Source organism: Apteryx rowi, unplaced genomic scaffold (genome assembly GCF_003343035.1).
Source record: "Apteryx rowi isolate R43461 unplaced genomic scaffold, aptRow1 scaffold_774, whole genome shotgun sequence".
Classification (NCBI taxonomy): domain Eukaryota; kingdom Metazoa; phylum Chordata; class Aves; order Apterygiformes; family Apterygidae; genus Apteryx; species Apteryx rowi.
Window position 1 is genome coordinate 99,550 of NW_020451065.1, and position 14,259 is coordinate 113,808.

Sequence of the window (14,259 nt, forward strand, 5' to 3'; positions counted from 1 at the left end):
GCTTTGAATGTACGCATTCAGCCCTTGCTCAGTTTTTCATCTGGGACTATCCTTAATGCAGGAGTTCCTCCACTTGCAGCTGGAGCAAGGGGACAACAGGCAGCACCCCCTCCCCATTTCATGTCTTGGGTCAGCCCTTTTGTCCTCTCTGGGGTAGTAATATTCTCTTGGTGTAATGTGACATAGTCCCAGAGCTTCAGCAGCATAAGTGCTTTTTATTTGCGCTGCTGAGGGTTAAAGGTCCAAGCCTGCTAATGCCGAGTGACAGAATTGTTTTTTAGCTTTTTCCTCTTAAGAAAAACATCCTAGGAAATTGCATAATCTCCTTTGATCCTCTCGATAACTGAACTTTAAGGTTGCAAACCCACACATTGAAAAGTTAGTAAATGCCAGATTTACTGTTGACTGAGCAATCTTATTTGCTTTTTTGTGCTATGTGCTATGATCTAGTCTTAAATTATATAAACTACAGTCTCTCTTCTTCCTCCAGAACCATGCATCATTGAATGCAGTATAAAAAAACAGAAAGGAGTTAAAGTATGTTTGCATGCATAGTCATATGTCCTACCTTTGGATCTCAGTTATGCCAAGTAAATAGCTTTCTCTTGCTCTGTTTTAAAAATTGTGTAGACTCCTCCAGCCCTGACCTGTTGGCACTGCTACAACCACAGTCTTCAGAAGCCAGAAGCTATTACTCTCTGATGTCTTTCCAACAGTCTGTGTAGAATATGCTTCCTCTCTACCGTTCTCACTTGGAAAATCTTCATCTGCCATCCCAGAGGTAACATTCTCAAAAAAGCCCCAGGACTAAATGAGCATGAAGGCTAAGCTCCTGCCTTGTCCAGCACTGGTTCCTTCAGGTGACTGTATTGGAGGTGCTGCATAGCTCAACAAAGCTGTTAGTAGAGCACAGGCAATGCTACTGCTGTTACTTAAAACAAACAAACAAACAAACAAACACCCCCCCCCATACACACACACACACACACACACACACACACACACACAAAAGAAAACAGAGGGGAAATTCACTGTGCATGAATTTGGCCTGTTTTCTGAGCGTGAAAATGGGATGAGCCCAAACACATGGGCTGCACAAATGCATCCACAGTGCTTTGTTTCAGGATGTTAAAATAACTACACTTTCATCTAATTAGTCTCTTAAAAATATATTTTCATGATACCTTTTCTTTTAGAATGAGGCAATATGCTTCATTTGTAACTAACTGGGGCACACAGATAAGATTGAAGCCCCTAGATGGAACCAAGTCAGTAGCTGCCCATTTTTAACATGGTATGATACATGAGAGACCTCCTACCAGGACCTTAGAGGGCAGGTTAATACTTAACTGCTTAAAGTCAACTATGCTTGAAACCTACTCTTTTTCATGTAAATAAAGCCCTCTTTTTATCTACTTGTGGTTCACCAATGTAATCTTTATTCTTGAAATCGTTTATAGGGAAAACGAATGCTACCTGAACCAGATGCTGCTAAACATGCCAGTACACCAATGCAGCATTTATGTCCTGAAACAAAAAAAATGCCTAATTTGCCCGCAAACAACAAAACTTCAAAGAATATCAAACACGATTTACAGCTCGGGGTGGAGAAACTTCTTCCCCATCTTTTGTCCTTTTTCTCCAAGGGCCAGCATGCTGTTCAGGCAAATCAAAACCCCTCCCTCCTGGGCACTGGAGACTAGTTCATGCAGGCAGGGATTAGCTAAATTTTTACTATTTGGGAGAAAAGGATGAACAGGAGTGAGTCACTGAGCTGAGGCTGTATTTTGGCTACAGATGCTGTCTCACTCTGTGCGGCTGTAGGGTTGTCACCTCATTTCAGTGCCTCAGTCTTGCTATCTGTAATTTGGGCATAATAATCTTTTAGTGCTTTTCATATAGATGACAAAACTTTGTGCTTTTTCTTCTGAACAAGCAGAGCTTTATACACATTCTACAGATTAACTTTGCAGATCTAAGATGAAATAATAACAAACTCAGAGCAGTAGCTGCCTTAGTGAGAACTGGCAAATTAGAAAACCAGAACTGGTGGCAAAAACTACCCTCTCCCATTTTACACATTTAAGGATACCATAGGGTTAAACTTCTCCCTTTCTAAACACGGACCTTTAGTGAGGCTCCAAGTGGAAGCTGAACCTAAAACCCCCAATGATTTGGGGGGCTCACTGGGATGGACAGATGGGTCTGTACTGCTAAGTGTACCATCAATACAGAACCAGTTTACAAGCCTGAAGAACAACAGTGTTTCACTGGCAGTCTTTTTTGCTGCCTATTTCAAAGCATCCTGTATGAGATGGGCTTTCTGAATGAGCAAGGGGAGCAGAAGAGAAAGTAGCAGCTAGCAGACTTGTTACTAGGGGCAGAAACAGTGACTTTGAATCGACCAGTATTCCTCAAAAGCAAACAAAAACTGCAACAAATCATCCATAAAACGCAGTCAAAAAGGACTTCGTTTAATTAGTGATATGTAAAGACTTTTGCATAGAAAAAAGGTTAACAAAGTAATGCATAAAAGACCGACTAGGTACAGTATTTTTAAAACAAATATTTTAAAGTATATTCTGCATAATGTTTAACATTCTCAATGCTTATTGCTTTCTCCACACAGCAGAGAAATCAAATGCATAATAATACATGCTGTGTTTTATTTTTATTTTTATTTTTTTTACATAAAATCTCTAGTTCTTGACTTGATGTATTAAAATACTTAGGTTATTTTAAGTCATTATAATAAAAAATGAAAGCAAAACATTTTATGCAGCACTAGTTGTCTGGGTATTGACAAAATAATTTACTGACATCCCCTTTAATACATTCATTTTGGTTTGGAATCAAACCCACATTACAATGTTGGCATGTTACTAGCCAATTTAAAAATTGTCCCTACTATAACTTCATTCATACCCAGAGAGATCGTTATCCCAAAAGTTGATAGTAAAGAAGAGGGATCTTGCACAGAATCGGCAAATGTAGATGTCCAAATGCAGCTAAATAAGTTAATTTGAACTCTTACAGCATTGAATCTCTTATATTGGCACGAATCAATCATATCAAAGTGTGCACACTTTAAATAGGTGGTTACTTCTGGGTGCATGATAAATTCATTGTTTGTACAGATACAAGCTAGCACCATATTTAAGCCATAAAAAGGGTGCCTCAAGGCTCACAGGCAGTGCTGAAACGTTCATTAATCCAAGCACTGATAAGATAATTGCTTTTACCAATACTATGCTAGATGTCACAATTTGGCAAGTCTGTACAAAGAAAGTAAACTAAGTAAGTGAAAACTAGGCCTGTCAAATGGAACATTCTTTCTCAGCACTCTTTTGGCTAAGTAAACCTGTCTGTTTAAAGAGTACACTTTTTCCTGGAAACATATCAAAGTTCTGAAGTTTAATGCAGGATTTCCCCTCTCTCCTATATCATTTCCATACCTGTGCAATGTTATTTGTTTTAGCAGAACACACACATATATATAGGGTTTTTTTAAATTATTTTTTAAATGTCAGGCACTTATGCAACTCAAACTTTTTGTCTAGCCTCAGGAGACTTGGTAGGTAGCACCCCTCACCTCTCTGCCAAATAAAGATGCATAGCTGGAGAATTATTAGTTCTAGTGTCTACATATTTCCCAGGAAGCTTCTAAATGCTGGTATGGGCAAGATGTTGCTGAAAGCCACTGTTGCTCCCTCAAGGTGCCTTAAGCAAAACAAACCGAGACAAATATATCACCCGTGTCCTCTTTGATGTTTGAGGTGGGACTAGCTCCACCGCTCCTTGACCGGCTTCTGGGCATCTGTAAGGCTATGTGTGGGCACGCGGCCCTTGGCTGAACAGGGAGGACACTCAGACGCGCGCGGTCCAACAGAGGCGCACGCGTGTGCGTGTGTGCGTGTGTGTGTTTGCGCGTGCGCACGTGTGCTTGGGGACAGGAGGGAGCCAGAAGTGGGTGGGAGGGGGCAGGGGGGCCTTAGAAAGCTCCGACTTCAGTCCCCCAGGGCCGGTAAGGTTTGCTATTCCCTCCGCTGCCGGTCTGCGGCGGACTGGACGTTGCGGCCACGGCTAGCGGCGGGGTGATGGCCGTGGCGGCTGCCACGGCAGCGGCGGCAGCGCTGGGGGGCAGCATGGGGAAGGCTCCCGTGAAGGACAGGGGGAAGCTCTGGGCGGCTGCCGTGGCTGCTGCGGCGGCGGCATGAACAGTAGCCGAGAGGGACAAGAGAGAGGTAGAGAGAGGTGGGACGCAGGGAGCGACGCTGCCGGCGGCGGGCACCCGGAGCGCGGCATCGGCGTGGGCGAAGGTGGCCGTGAGGAGGGCCGAGCCGTGCGGGGGCACCTCGGAGGAGAGTCTGCACGGGGCCGCCTCCGAGGAGTGAAGTCCGCTCTGCTGCAGAAGCGCGGCCGGCAGGTGGTGGAAGGCGGCCGTCCAGTGGTGCGGGTGCAACGGGTGGTGGTGTTGGGCCATGGAGGAGGTCATGGCAGCAGCTTCCCGCTGAGAGGCGCAGGTGCTCAGGTGAGAGACGAGTCTCACGCGCAGCGGGTCGGACGTGTCAAGGCCTTCCACCGAGGTCAGGTACCTTGCCACTTCAGTCAAGCACTCCCGGAAACCAATGCTCATGAAATCCATGGCCAGCGAATGAGCGTCAAAATAACCTGCAAGGGGAGGGCAAAAGATGCATTGAGCATCGAGCTGACTTCTCAGCCCACGTTAGGTGGCACCCAGCTAAGCCGATCCTCGCTCAGCCACTGGATCTTCCATTTATGGGTTAAAATTTGCAGCGAGAAAAGTTTGTTCTCCGATCTGTAAATGATTTGTGTGACCATTCCTGTAATGCAATAGGCTACAGTTGTTTTTGCAAACAGTATACAAATGAAAAGAATTAAGACCATAAGTACTCAAGAGTCTTCAAAAAGCTATATGATGCCTCTCCTGAAATTCCTCAGCAAGCTTTTGCAGTGTAGTATAGACCCCGCGTGTGTGTGCGTGTGAGAATGAGACATTTATACACACACATTTATACACAAGAAATAGGCTGAAGATTAGACAGCTTGCACATACTATGCTGCCTTTTCTTCCCTACACTTTCATTCATAATAACACTCTTAAAATCTACTTCTCGGCGCTTTGAGATGGTTGTTATAAATGCTGCTGGGGTCTCATCTACTTTGTAGAGTCATTAAGACAGTAGGACATACGGTGTTATTTAACTACAAACTGAAAACATCTTGCCATGACTCTGCACACACACAATAAAAAGCTTTACTGAGAAAACGTTTTATGTAATGCCATTGCTAATTTGGAGATGGAAGACTGACAGTCATACGGCCCATGAGGTATTTCAGCAAACAGCAATTGGAGCTCCACAGGCGTGGGACAAAAAAGCATTTGGAAAAAAAAAAAGTATTATTAAATGCACATGAAAAGATACTTGCTTTCCAAAAGGGGTTAGCATCGAACCTAGTGTTCAAGCCATGGCTCTTCAACTACAAAAACCTACTCCACTTTAGTTTAAAGGTAGTCTCCTTAGACAATAATGTCCTATTCATTCTCAAGTTAGCATGGTGTTTTTTTCCACTTGATTTCAGTGAAAATATTTAAGTATGTGTGACTGTGATGTTTGTTAACATACATAGAACAAGTCCTTTTATTATAGAGGATTCCAGCAGCAATACTTATATTTAACCCTTGCACTTTCTGGCATTAAAAATACCTAAGTCTTTTTGAAAAATTCTACCAGTTTAGATGGCTGTTTTTACATTTATCAATTTTCAAGCTAGAAAAGAGCCTTTCTATTGCTGCACTTATCCTCATTACAGAATTAACTTGGGCATATTTATAGATGTTGCCCCAAGCCCCTGTCTGCCATATACTGGAATTAACTTGGGCACATTTATAGACGTTGCCTGAAATCCCTTGTCTGCCACATATGGCCTCTTGTCAAATTCTGATGGTGCTTTTGTTGTAGGCCACCTTGCTCATTTGACGCTGTAACACGAAACCCAAGAGAAACCATCACTCGGTTACCAGACTGGTGAGCAGAACTGGTCAAGGATTTTTGTCAGAAAGTACTGATTCCTTGCAACTTTTTCCTGTCAGATCCACTGCAACCAAACGGTCTGTGAGACTGTATTGGTTTGAGTGAACTTCTGATAAAAAACAGGCAGGAAATCTGTGGCAAGTTAATAAGATACCTGCTTAGTTGCCTGACAGCTTGGCATGAAGCGAGCCTCAGTGCTAGAGATTCCGGGACTTTCCGGGACTTCAGCCAGCCTGACGCAAAGCCAAAAACCCAAGTCCCAGCTCCGGCGAGGACTCGGCTCCTGGCCACGTCTCAGTGAACTTTGGCGTCCTGAGAGTGCTCCACTCAAGCCAGGGCTTCCCAGCTTTTCCAGTGAGCCTTCCCTTGCACAGAACTGGAAATGTGGGAGATGTCATTGTCTCCAATTTTCCCTGAGTTTAAGCTCCTGCCCCTATGGCAAAAAGTCCCAATGCCCTGACCATCCTCACTCCTTCCTTGCCAGTCTTCTACGAGGTGGCTGAGACATGATGTCGGGATGGGATGAGAGCTGGGGTTCCCAGGCTCCATTTTGCTACAATTTTGATGGCTATCTTTTCCAGGTTTCTCCCTTCCGCGGGAGATTTGAAAATGACTGTGTTTCTTTCCAATAGACAAGTGCTTTCCCCCCTGCACACGCTCATGCGCTGGAGTTTTGCAGAGAGTGGAAATTCTTGGGTGCTGCTCAGCTGTACCAACAACCCACCTCCTCGGCAGCCAGGACACAGGCTAAGCCACTCTAAAGCTGAAAATCCTCCAGCTGGTTACTGACAACTGTGCTGAGACTGACCCAGGTGTCAATCACCCGAGTATACTTCGCCGCCAAGATGCAGTAAAACTATACCAAGGTTGCAGCGAGAGCTACTTGCTGTCGCCAGATTACTCCTTCTCTTTGCTTGCTTGCACTGTCAGCAAAAAGCGCTGGCCCCAGGCCAAAATAATAACTCCATGTCAACCAAAGACCATTGCCCGCACCTGCGCCAGGGCAGCAGAAGCATGTGCTCCATGGAGGCCTTCAGAAACAGGTAGGCTGCCTGCTGCCACGGCTCTAAGAACAGTCCAGAGAAGGACACGGCGCCACACTGGCCTTTCTTCTGCCATACTYGCCTCGACTTGAGCATGCTACAGAGCTGCATATTCCTCCCCCGGCTTTCCTAGCTGCTGGCCCTCCCCTGCACGGGATGTCCTCAGTTTCTGCAAGAAAGGGAAGAGAACAAGCTCTCCCCAGATTTCAGCATCGAGGTGTATAGGGCTATCGGCACCCATTTCTCCCTTCTAAGACAATAGCTTTTGTCCATAGCCTAAAATTATGGGGCTCCTTTTTTGCTGATCCAAGGAAGTTTCTGGCTCAGGTGAGTTATGAAGCGGGAATAGCTTGCAAATAAAAGACATGCCTGCCTTAAAAATACCCTAGGAATTTGTTTCTAAAAGCTGGTACTTAGGTTGCAAAGTAAAACATTAAACAAGCAGGAAATGCAGATTTAAACTCTGCCCGATACTAATTTGCAAGACTTTTTTTTTTTTTTTTTTAAGTTCCTTAATCTGTACAGTGAGATTACTCTTATCTCTGGGTCAGGAGAAGATAAAGCAAGTGTATTTGTGAAACTCTTGGGTGTTATTTTTGATGTGCCACCCACTACGGACCATGGAGTAATAAATAGGGCTCTGAAGGGCGTCAAACGAGGGGCTGTGGTTACCCAACTGGCAGCAGTACGCTTGAGCTGGTATGAGCAGGCATCACCTCTCCCTGCACCTTCTTCCTTCCCCAGCCCCACCCTCGGGCAACCACAGAAATGCCTGTGTCAGCCGAGTGCYGGGAGAGGCATGAAGGCAGGAACGAGTGGCCAAGGAAGAATGCGTCCGCTTAGACTGGCACTGCTGACAAAATCCTGTTTGTCCAACTGCTGCTGGCGGCGGTGGCCCTGCAGACGCCCCTCTCAGGCCAGCAGCTCCTATCTCAGCCGCATGCATCTGTGACCCCAATAGCTGGGCTAGCAGAACGGCCTGTGGGCCACTGGGTCAGACCCAGGTGTAAAATAACCCCCTGTGCACACCTTTCTGGGTGAGGAGACAGGGAGAAGAGGGTCACTTAAATCAGATGAGGCCTCTGATTGGGTTCATCTCCTGGCCCTACCAAGAGCAGTATTGTTCAGTACCAGCATCAGGAGTGGGAGCTGCTGAAGCCTTAAGAGAAATGATGCAGAACCATGGCATAAATCAGGGATCAGAAAGGGGCAACAGAGCTACACATCGGACAGCTAAGATAGAAAGAAATAATAACCACTTTCCTAGGTATTTGACCACTGTTCATCCTGTGCACCAAACGAGACAGACCTTGTGGAAAACCAGTATGCAATCATGCAACGAAAGACGGCACCATCACACGCACACGCAAGAGGATCTGAATTAGAATTGCACAAGCTCTGTAAATTTCATAACTTTCAAGGGCTTAGCTTTACCAACTAATTACTATTCTTTAAATGAAGTTTCTTCCTGTATGTGCTAATATAAAAATGTATTTTTTTAGATTTAATTTTGCATATTTTCTTAGGAATCAAGAAGTGTGTCTGTTAGACGAAAGCCAATAGAATTGCTTTCTCCTCTGATAGCATAAACTGCCCATAAATATTAAGTTTCAGTGGACTCCTAGCAAAGGCCTCTTAACATCTAGAATATATGCAAATCAGCTGTGTATTAATTTTAAAAAATAACAGAACACCAGCCTTCTACATGCTTTCCTGTATCTATTTGTTGATAAGTATACGCTAATTACAAATTAACTTCTATAATCACTGCAAGGTACAGAGAGATGCAGTAATTCAGTCACGGGCTATAAATGTTTGAGTTTTTTAAAAAAAAAGAAGGAAAGGAAAGAGAAAAAGCAGCGGCAGCCTCCCATGTGGCATAACGGGGCAGTGAAAAATCGGTTGTTTGCACGACAACAATTTGAACTGTACAGGTAATCAAGGCTAATGACACAGGACATCAGACTGYGCTTACAGAAAGCTAGCAAGTTTTTCACTCAAAATACGTTCTGAAATCATGACTACACAAAATACCTCGTGGGTGGCTGAAATCATTTGGCCTCCAGCCTTGGGACTGTCAGCTTGCACAAGTGAGGCACGCAGGATGCACGGCAGTCGGCTGATCTAATGGGTCAGCTAGTGCAGCCCCTGCGTCACTCCAGGACTGACTAATAAGGAAGAACGGACATGCAACTACAGCATGTAAATACGGGTGCAGAGTGCACTGCTCAGTCCACCCGTCTATTTTATCTGATACCTAGAGTTGCATATAACAAGACTGGATTTTGTTCTGGCGAATGAGACAGTCTAATCTTGCATTTTAAAGTTTTTCCAAAACAAAGAAAATACATAAACAATATTGAAAGTTCCTCTGCATCCACTTACTTTGGTATAGCTGACGTATAATGAGTTTTAACGTTGGTTTTGTGCTACACAATTGTTGCCACAAACCTCCTGTTTATGTTTGGTGTTTGTGTATTTGTTTTGTCTCCCTGTGCAGATTTCAGTGCTCTTTGGAAACCCCAAACAAATCTCTGACTGGGCTGCCTGTGAATGAAGCCTTTACTCCCACAGTGTTATGAAAGCAAACACAAGCCCAGGGTCAAGTGCTTCTTTTGTCCCAGTAGTTCTTTCCCACGAGTTCAATCCTGCCATTAGCATTGATTTCCACTCCTCTAATCTGGAAACGCCTATCACAGCTCGTCAAAGCACTTTTTGCGGAGATTACCCCAAATATGAGAAAAGTAACCATCGGCTCCTTACCTTTACCTCCAGTCGCCTGAAGCATCTTCAGATGATCCACTGTCATTTGCAGTATTTCCGCTTTTTCTAATTTGGCAGATCCCTTTGAGATAAGAGACTTGTATAAATAAAGGCTTACAAGTGGTAGAAGCTTTAATTTGCTATACTTGCCATGGAGATCAACCTTATGGTTTCAATTTCCCCTACTGCTAGGACTTTCTCAGTTTAATTCTTCGTGAGCATCTGCATCCCAGACTTTGTCTAAGGACTGATGCTGTCCGTGTCTGGTGATAGATGCATCAGCACAACAATTTTGCTTTATTAAGGCTATAGCTCAGAGTAACTCTGGCCTTGAAGTTTGCGCAGATACAACATCTTCATGAAATGAAATAAATACGTAACTTTCAGCAACTTCCCCTTAAACAAACAGACAACCAAACAAAAGTGGAACCATGGCATGGCAGGTCTGTGCGGATATTGATAAAGACCCTTCCTCAACATTGTTTTCTGCTTTTACCGGTAGGTGTCCCTGTGGACACATACGGAAAAGTATTCCTGTTTCTTAATAGCTCATTAATTTTTGACATGTCATTTGGCTGCTGGATATTGTATTCTCATTCTCTACTGAAAAAACAATCACACAGTCCACACTTTTTCAAATTCTTGAGAGGCCTAGTTTGCAGCGATATGAAGCTAAACACTGTGAAAAGAAAAAGGTTAGCTCTTCCATCAGTAAGCATCTTCCATTACTGAGGCCGGCTCACTGTGCTATAGGTGCTCGAAAAGTATTAAATGCAAGTCTGAAAGCAGTATTAATCTGTAAATAAAATTATTTTGTGTGGCAGCATTTCCTTGAATATATGGAGCATGCCCAAATGACTGAATTGAACACCAATATATTATTCCAATGAAAGAGATAATCTGTTGGCATCAGTTAAAATAGCCTCCTCAGAGCCGTGCAGACATGGGCCACTGGAGGATTGCAGCCTGCGAGCCAAATCCTGCTCTTAGTTATCACCAATGTCAGCAGCTCTGAAACCTCAGCTGGCTTTGCCCAGGTGGCACGCTTGCAAATAAGGTAAGAGTTATACACTCCTCCGCAGCTCTGCTCCACAATCTTTAATCCCCATGATGGGATCCTGGAGAGCAGAGCTGTGATTTGGGGGAAGGAGGGAGCAGAGGCGGAACTGAAACTAAACCTCCAACTTGGAAACTTCAGGGACCCGAATGTCAAGGAGCTGAAAAAAACTTTGTCCTTGGCATATTACAGAAAAACAGTGGGGTTTCTTGAACGAAATACACCACATGCTCATTTTTACATAAATATATTTTTTAAAATTCAGTTACTGCTTTCAGTGTCTCATCGTATGAATTTTGCCGCGCTTGTGAATTTTTGGGTAGAATTTTGCATTTTACATGCAATTACATCCTGCACTTTTCTCATTCTCAATCTTTTCCATAGACACAGTACAAGCTGTCTCAGTGAGAGTGACTAATAGCTAAAAACTGCATGTTGCTGGGTAATTTCCAAGGGCTTTGCAGGACTTGTTTTATAATGTTTGTGGTTTTCAAGAAATAAACAATAAAATGGGACAAACAACTGTTGTCTCTTGCCTCTATCTCATCTAGCTGAAAATACCACTGCCGTTCCATTTTGTCTGAACCTATGAAATGGCACAGTTATGGCTACTAGTTATTAAAAGTGTATTGCAGGTGACAAAAGTGATGCTTTGACCATAATTACCATGCTTAAAATTCCTTTTTGTTTACCTTCAGTTCAAACCAGGGATGTAACAGGCCCAATACTGTATGGTGCTAGACACTCTTGGATACCACAGAAATTCAGCGTCTCACAGGCCTGGTCTTAAAGTTTACTTTCTCTTTTTTGCTTTTAATTACAAGGAAATCGGGTTCTTTATTTTCAGGTTCCTTTTATTGAAACTTACTGACAACCTTCAAATATATTCAGTAAAACAGGAACAATGTTAAGTATTGAAGCAAAATCCAAGGAATAAAAATCAAGGTGTGAAAAAATAAATAAATTAATTAAATTAAATGGCATAAGCACGATACACTTTTTATAGCGCAGTTGCATTCTAAGCTTTTGGTCTGTGATTTCATGACTACGGAGCTGAACCAAAGTTCACTGAAGTCAGTTGGATCCTTCCAGCCTTCCCATTGAATACTTTCTCACTGAAAGTCTTTGAAAGTACCGCTAACTACCCTAGCTCATGGTATACGGGCCTAATCCCACTCCTAATGCACTGTTCCTAAAAAGTCATTTAAAAACTTGAATAATCTAGACCATCTAGTCTCTTTTTTAGGACACTGGACTGCTGAGTGCACAACTGAAATTAAAAAATAAAGGTTCCTTAAAGAAGGGACAAAGAAGGTTATATTTAGATAGAAGGATAATTGGCATACAGGTTTGTTGGGTTTTTTTTTCTAATATGGAGTAAAGCACATTTTTAAACAAAACCACTATTGGAATTCATCGAAAGAACAGAGACAACATGAACACTGTTACCCTTAAGGGAAAAACAAGCCAAAGAATGAAAATGTTTTTCAGCTTTATGATGAATTATGTTTCTAATAGTTTTGCCACAACAAAGCATTTTATTGAAATGCCTGCTTTGTGCCAGATCAGGACACATACAATATTATTTTAATGAGCTATACAAGAGAACTAACATTGCCAGATGAGATACAGTATTAAAAAAAAAGAAAAAAAAGAAAAAAAGGGCTTACTTGTTTTTCAAAGGCAGTTGGCACAAGCCGCCTCAGCTCAGATAAACTGTTATTTATACGATCACGGCGCCTTTTCTCTATAATCTATTCCCAAAAACAAAACATATTAAGTTTATAAAAAGTGTTGAAGGCCAAAATCACAGCACACATGCAAACTGTCACACGGGAAAATAAACAGAACGTACCCCTCTCCTTTTCTTTCTGGCCATAATCTGAGATGTTGTTGTTGGGGAATTTGATCGAATCACAGAACTGTTACTTTGCCTGTGAAACAATAAAAGTATGTCAGGTGTTGCATAACTTGACACTGCTCTTTGAAGATACCTTAGGTCACCACATTAAGTAGTCAAAGTAATTCTGTTGCTGTCTTAAATGCTTGGAAGATGTGCTTTGCATTGCACAGCACTTTTGATATCAAGAGAGAGACGATTCACTTTTGATTGCCCCAACATACATTTTGAATTGACAGACTACTCTACTGAAAATAAGGACCCTTTCTGAAGGCAGTTCACTGTCCAGCTCAGCTGATTTAGCTTTCATCACATATATGCCTATGAAATGTCTCTGAAAAACGGTCTAAAAAATTGAGTCCAAAAAATGTCAATTATTTATGCATGGTAACAGCAATGGTAATTATATGTATTCATATACATATAATGTCACAATCTCTGCCTGGCCTGCCAGGTTTTAACATCCCTGCCCATCACTGCAATAGCCAATTTACACTCAAATAAGTAAAAAGTCTGTTACCCAGTGTAAATCTGTTCCATAGTCCAGTGTCAGGAAAAAAAAATTAAATCTACTTTGGAACTATACTACCCGCAAGCACGAAAACACTTTTACTTTATTACGAGCGAGCAAATAATACAGTAGCTTTTGATACTGATTTGTCCACTGATGTGGACAAGACTGGGCTCTGGGACGTGTGCCTCTAAATAGGCAAGAKCAGCTTTCAAAGCCAGTGCTGTCCCGGCGGAGCTTGCACCCAGCCCTCCTTCAGCAAACACGAAATCTCACTCTCAGCTTACAGGCAGTGTTTGCCGCAGCTGCCATTCAGCTACGGGATCACCGCTTACTTTCCAGAGGCTGTTTCCTACCGGTGCTGATTTATTCCGCGTGCTCAGCCCGATCGCGGGCTATTTTTTGTGAAGATGCGGTTGCAAGCAGCACGTTTAGCGGGGCTGCCGCACCGCAGCGCGGCGGCTGCGCCGGCGCTCGGAGCCGCGCAGCGGGGCCGCGCGGGGCCGCGCACGAGGGTCGCGTCGCCCTGCAGAGGGGCAAAAACTTGCCGCGGAGCGGGGCCGCGGCCCGGGCCCCCCGCTCCGCGGCCGCGGGGGCCCCCCCGGGCTCGCCCCACCTCCGCCGCCGCCCGCGGAGAAACAGCCCCGGGGAGTCGGCGGGGGGGGGGACACCACTTACCCCGAGTAGTTATTCTCGCTCCCCACGTCTATAGTCTCGTCCATGTCGCTGTCTGAGGTAGTTTCCTCGCAGGGTCGCTTCATTGCGGGCAGAGGACGCGGCGCAGTCGATAGCCGGGAGGGGGGAGCGATGGTGGGGGGCAGAGAGATAAATAAATCCGGGGGGGCTGCAGCACGGCTCCGCACAGCCAGCAGAGCAAGCCCTCTCTGAGGCGCTTTCCCACGCCGCGGCTCAGCCTCAAGCCCGACGGC

General features: G+C 44.0%; 1 protein-coding gene across 1 annotated transcript; it reads right to left on the reverse strand.

Annotated features, from left to right (window-relative positions):
• Positions 1-2,460: 2,460 nt before the first annotated feature.
• Positions 2,461-14,138, reverse strand: HEY2 (hes related family bHLH transcription factor with YRPW motif 2). Its single transcript, XM_026088560.1, has 5 exons — positions 14,009-14,138; positions 12,775-12,853; positions 12,590-12,673; positions 9,863-9,944; positions 2,461-4,671 (listed from the first exon to the last, which is right to left on the reverse strand). Exons 1-5 carry the CDS (start codon positions 14,089-14,091, stop codon positions 3,992-3,994), a joined length of 1,008 nt encoding a protein of 335 aa, XP_025944345.1. The 5' UTR covers positions 14,092-14,138; the 3' UTR covers positions 2,461-3,991.
• Positions 14,139-14,259: the final 121 nt, after the last annotated feature.

What these genes read in the sequence shown, in the direction of transcription:
- HEY2 (XM_026088560.1), bottom strand. Translation starts at nt 14,091, where the DNA reads ATGAAGCGACCCTGCGAGGAAACTACCTCAGACAGCGACATGGACGAG. An exon ending in AGCGAGAATAACTACTCGGG is followed by an intron (nt 12,854 to 14,008) that starts GTAAGTGGTGTC and finishes ATTGTTTCACAG; the next exon opens with GCAAAGTAACAGTTCTGTGA. An exon ending in TCAGGCGACTGGAGGTAAAG is followed by an intron (nt 4,672 to 9,862) that starts GTAAGGAGCCGA and finishes CTCCCCTTGCAG; the next exon opens with GTTATTTTGACGCTCATTCG.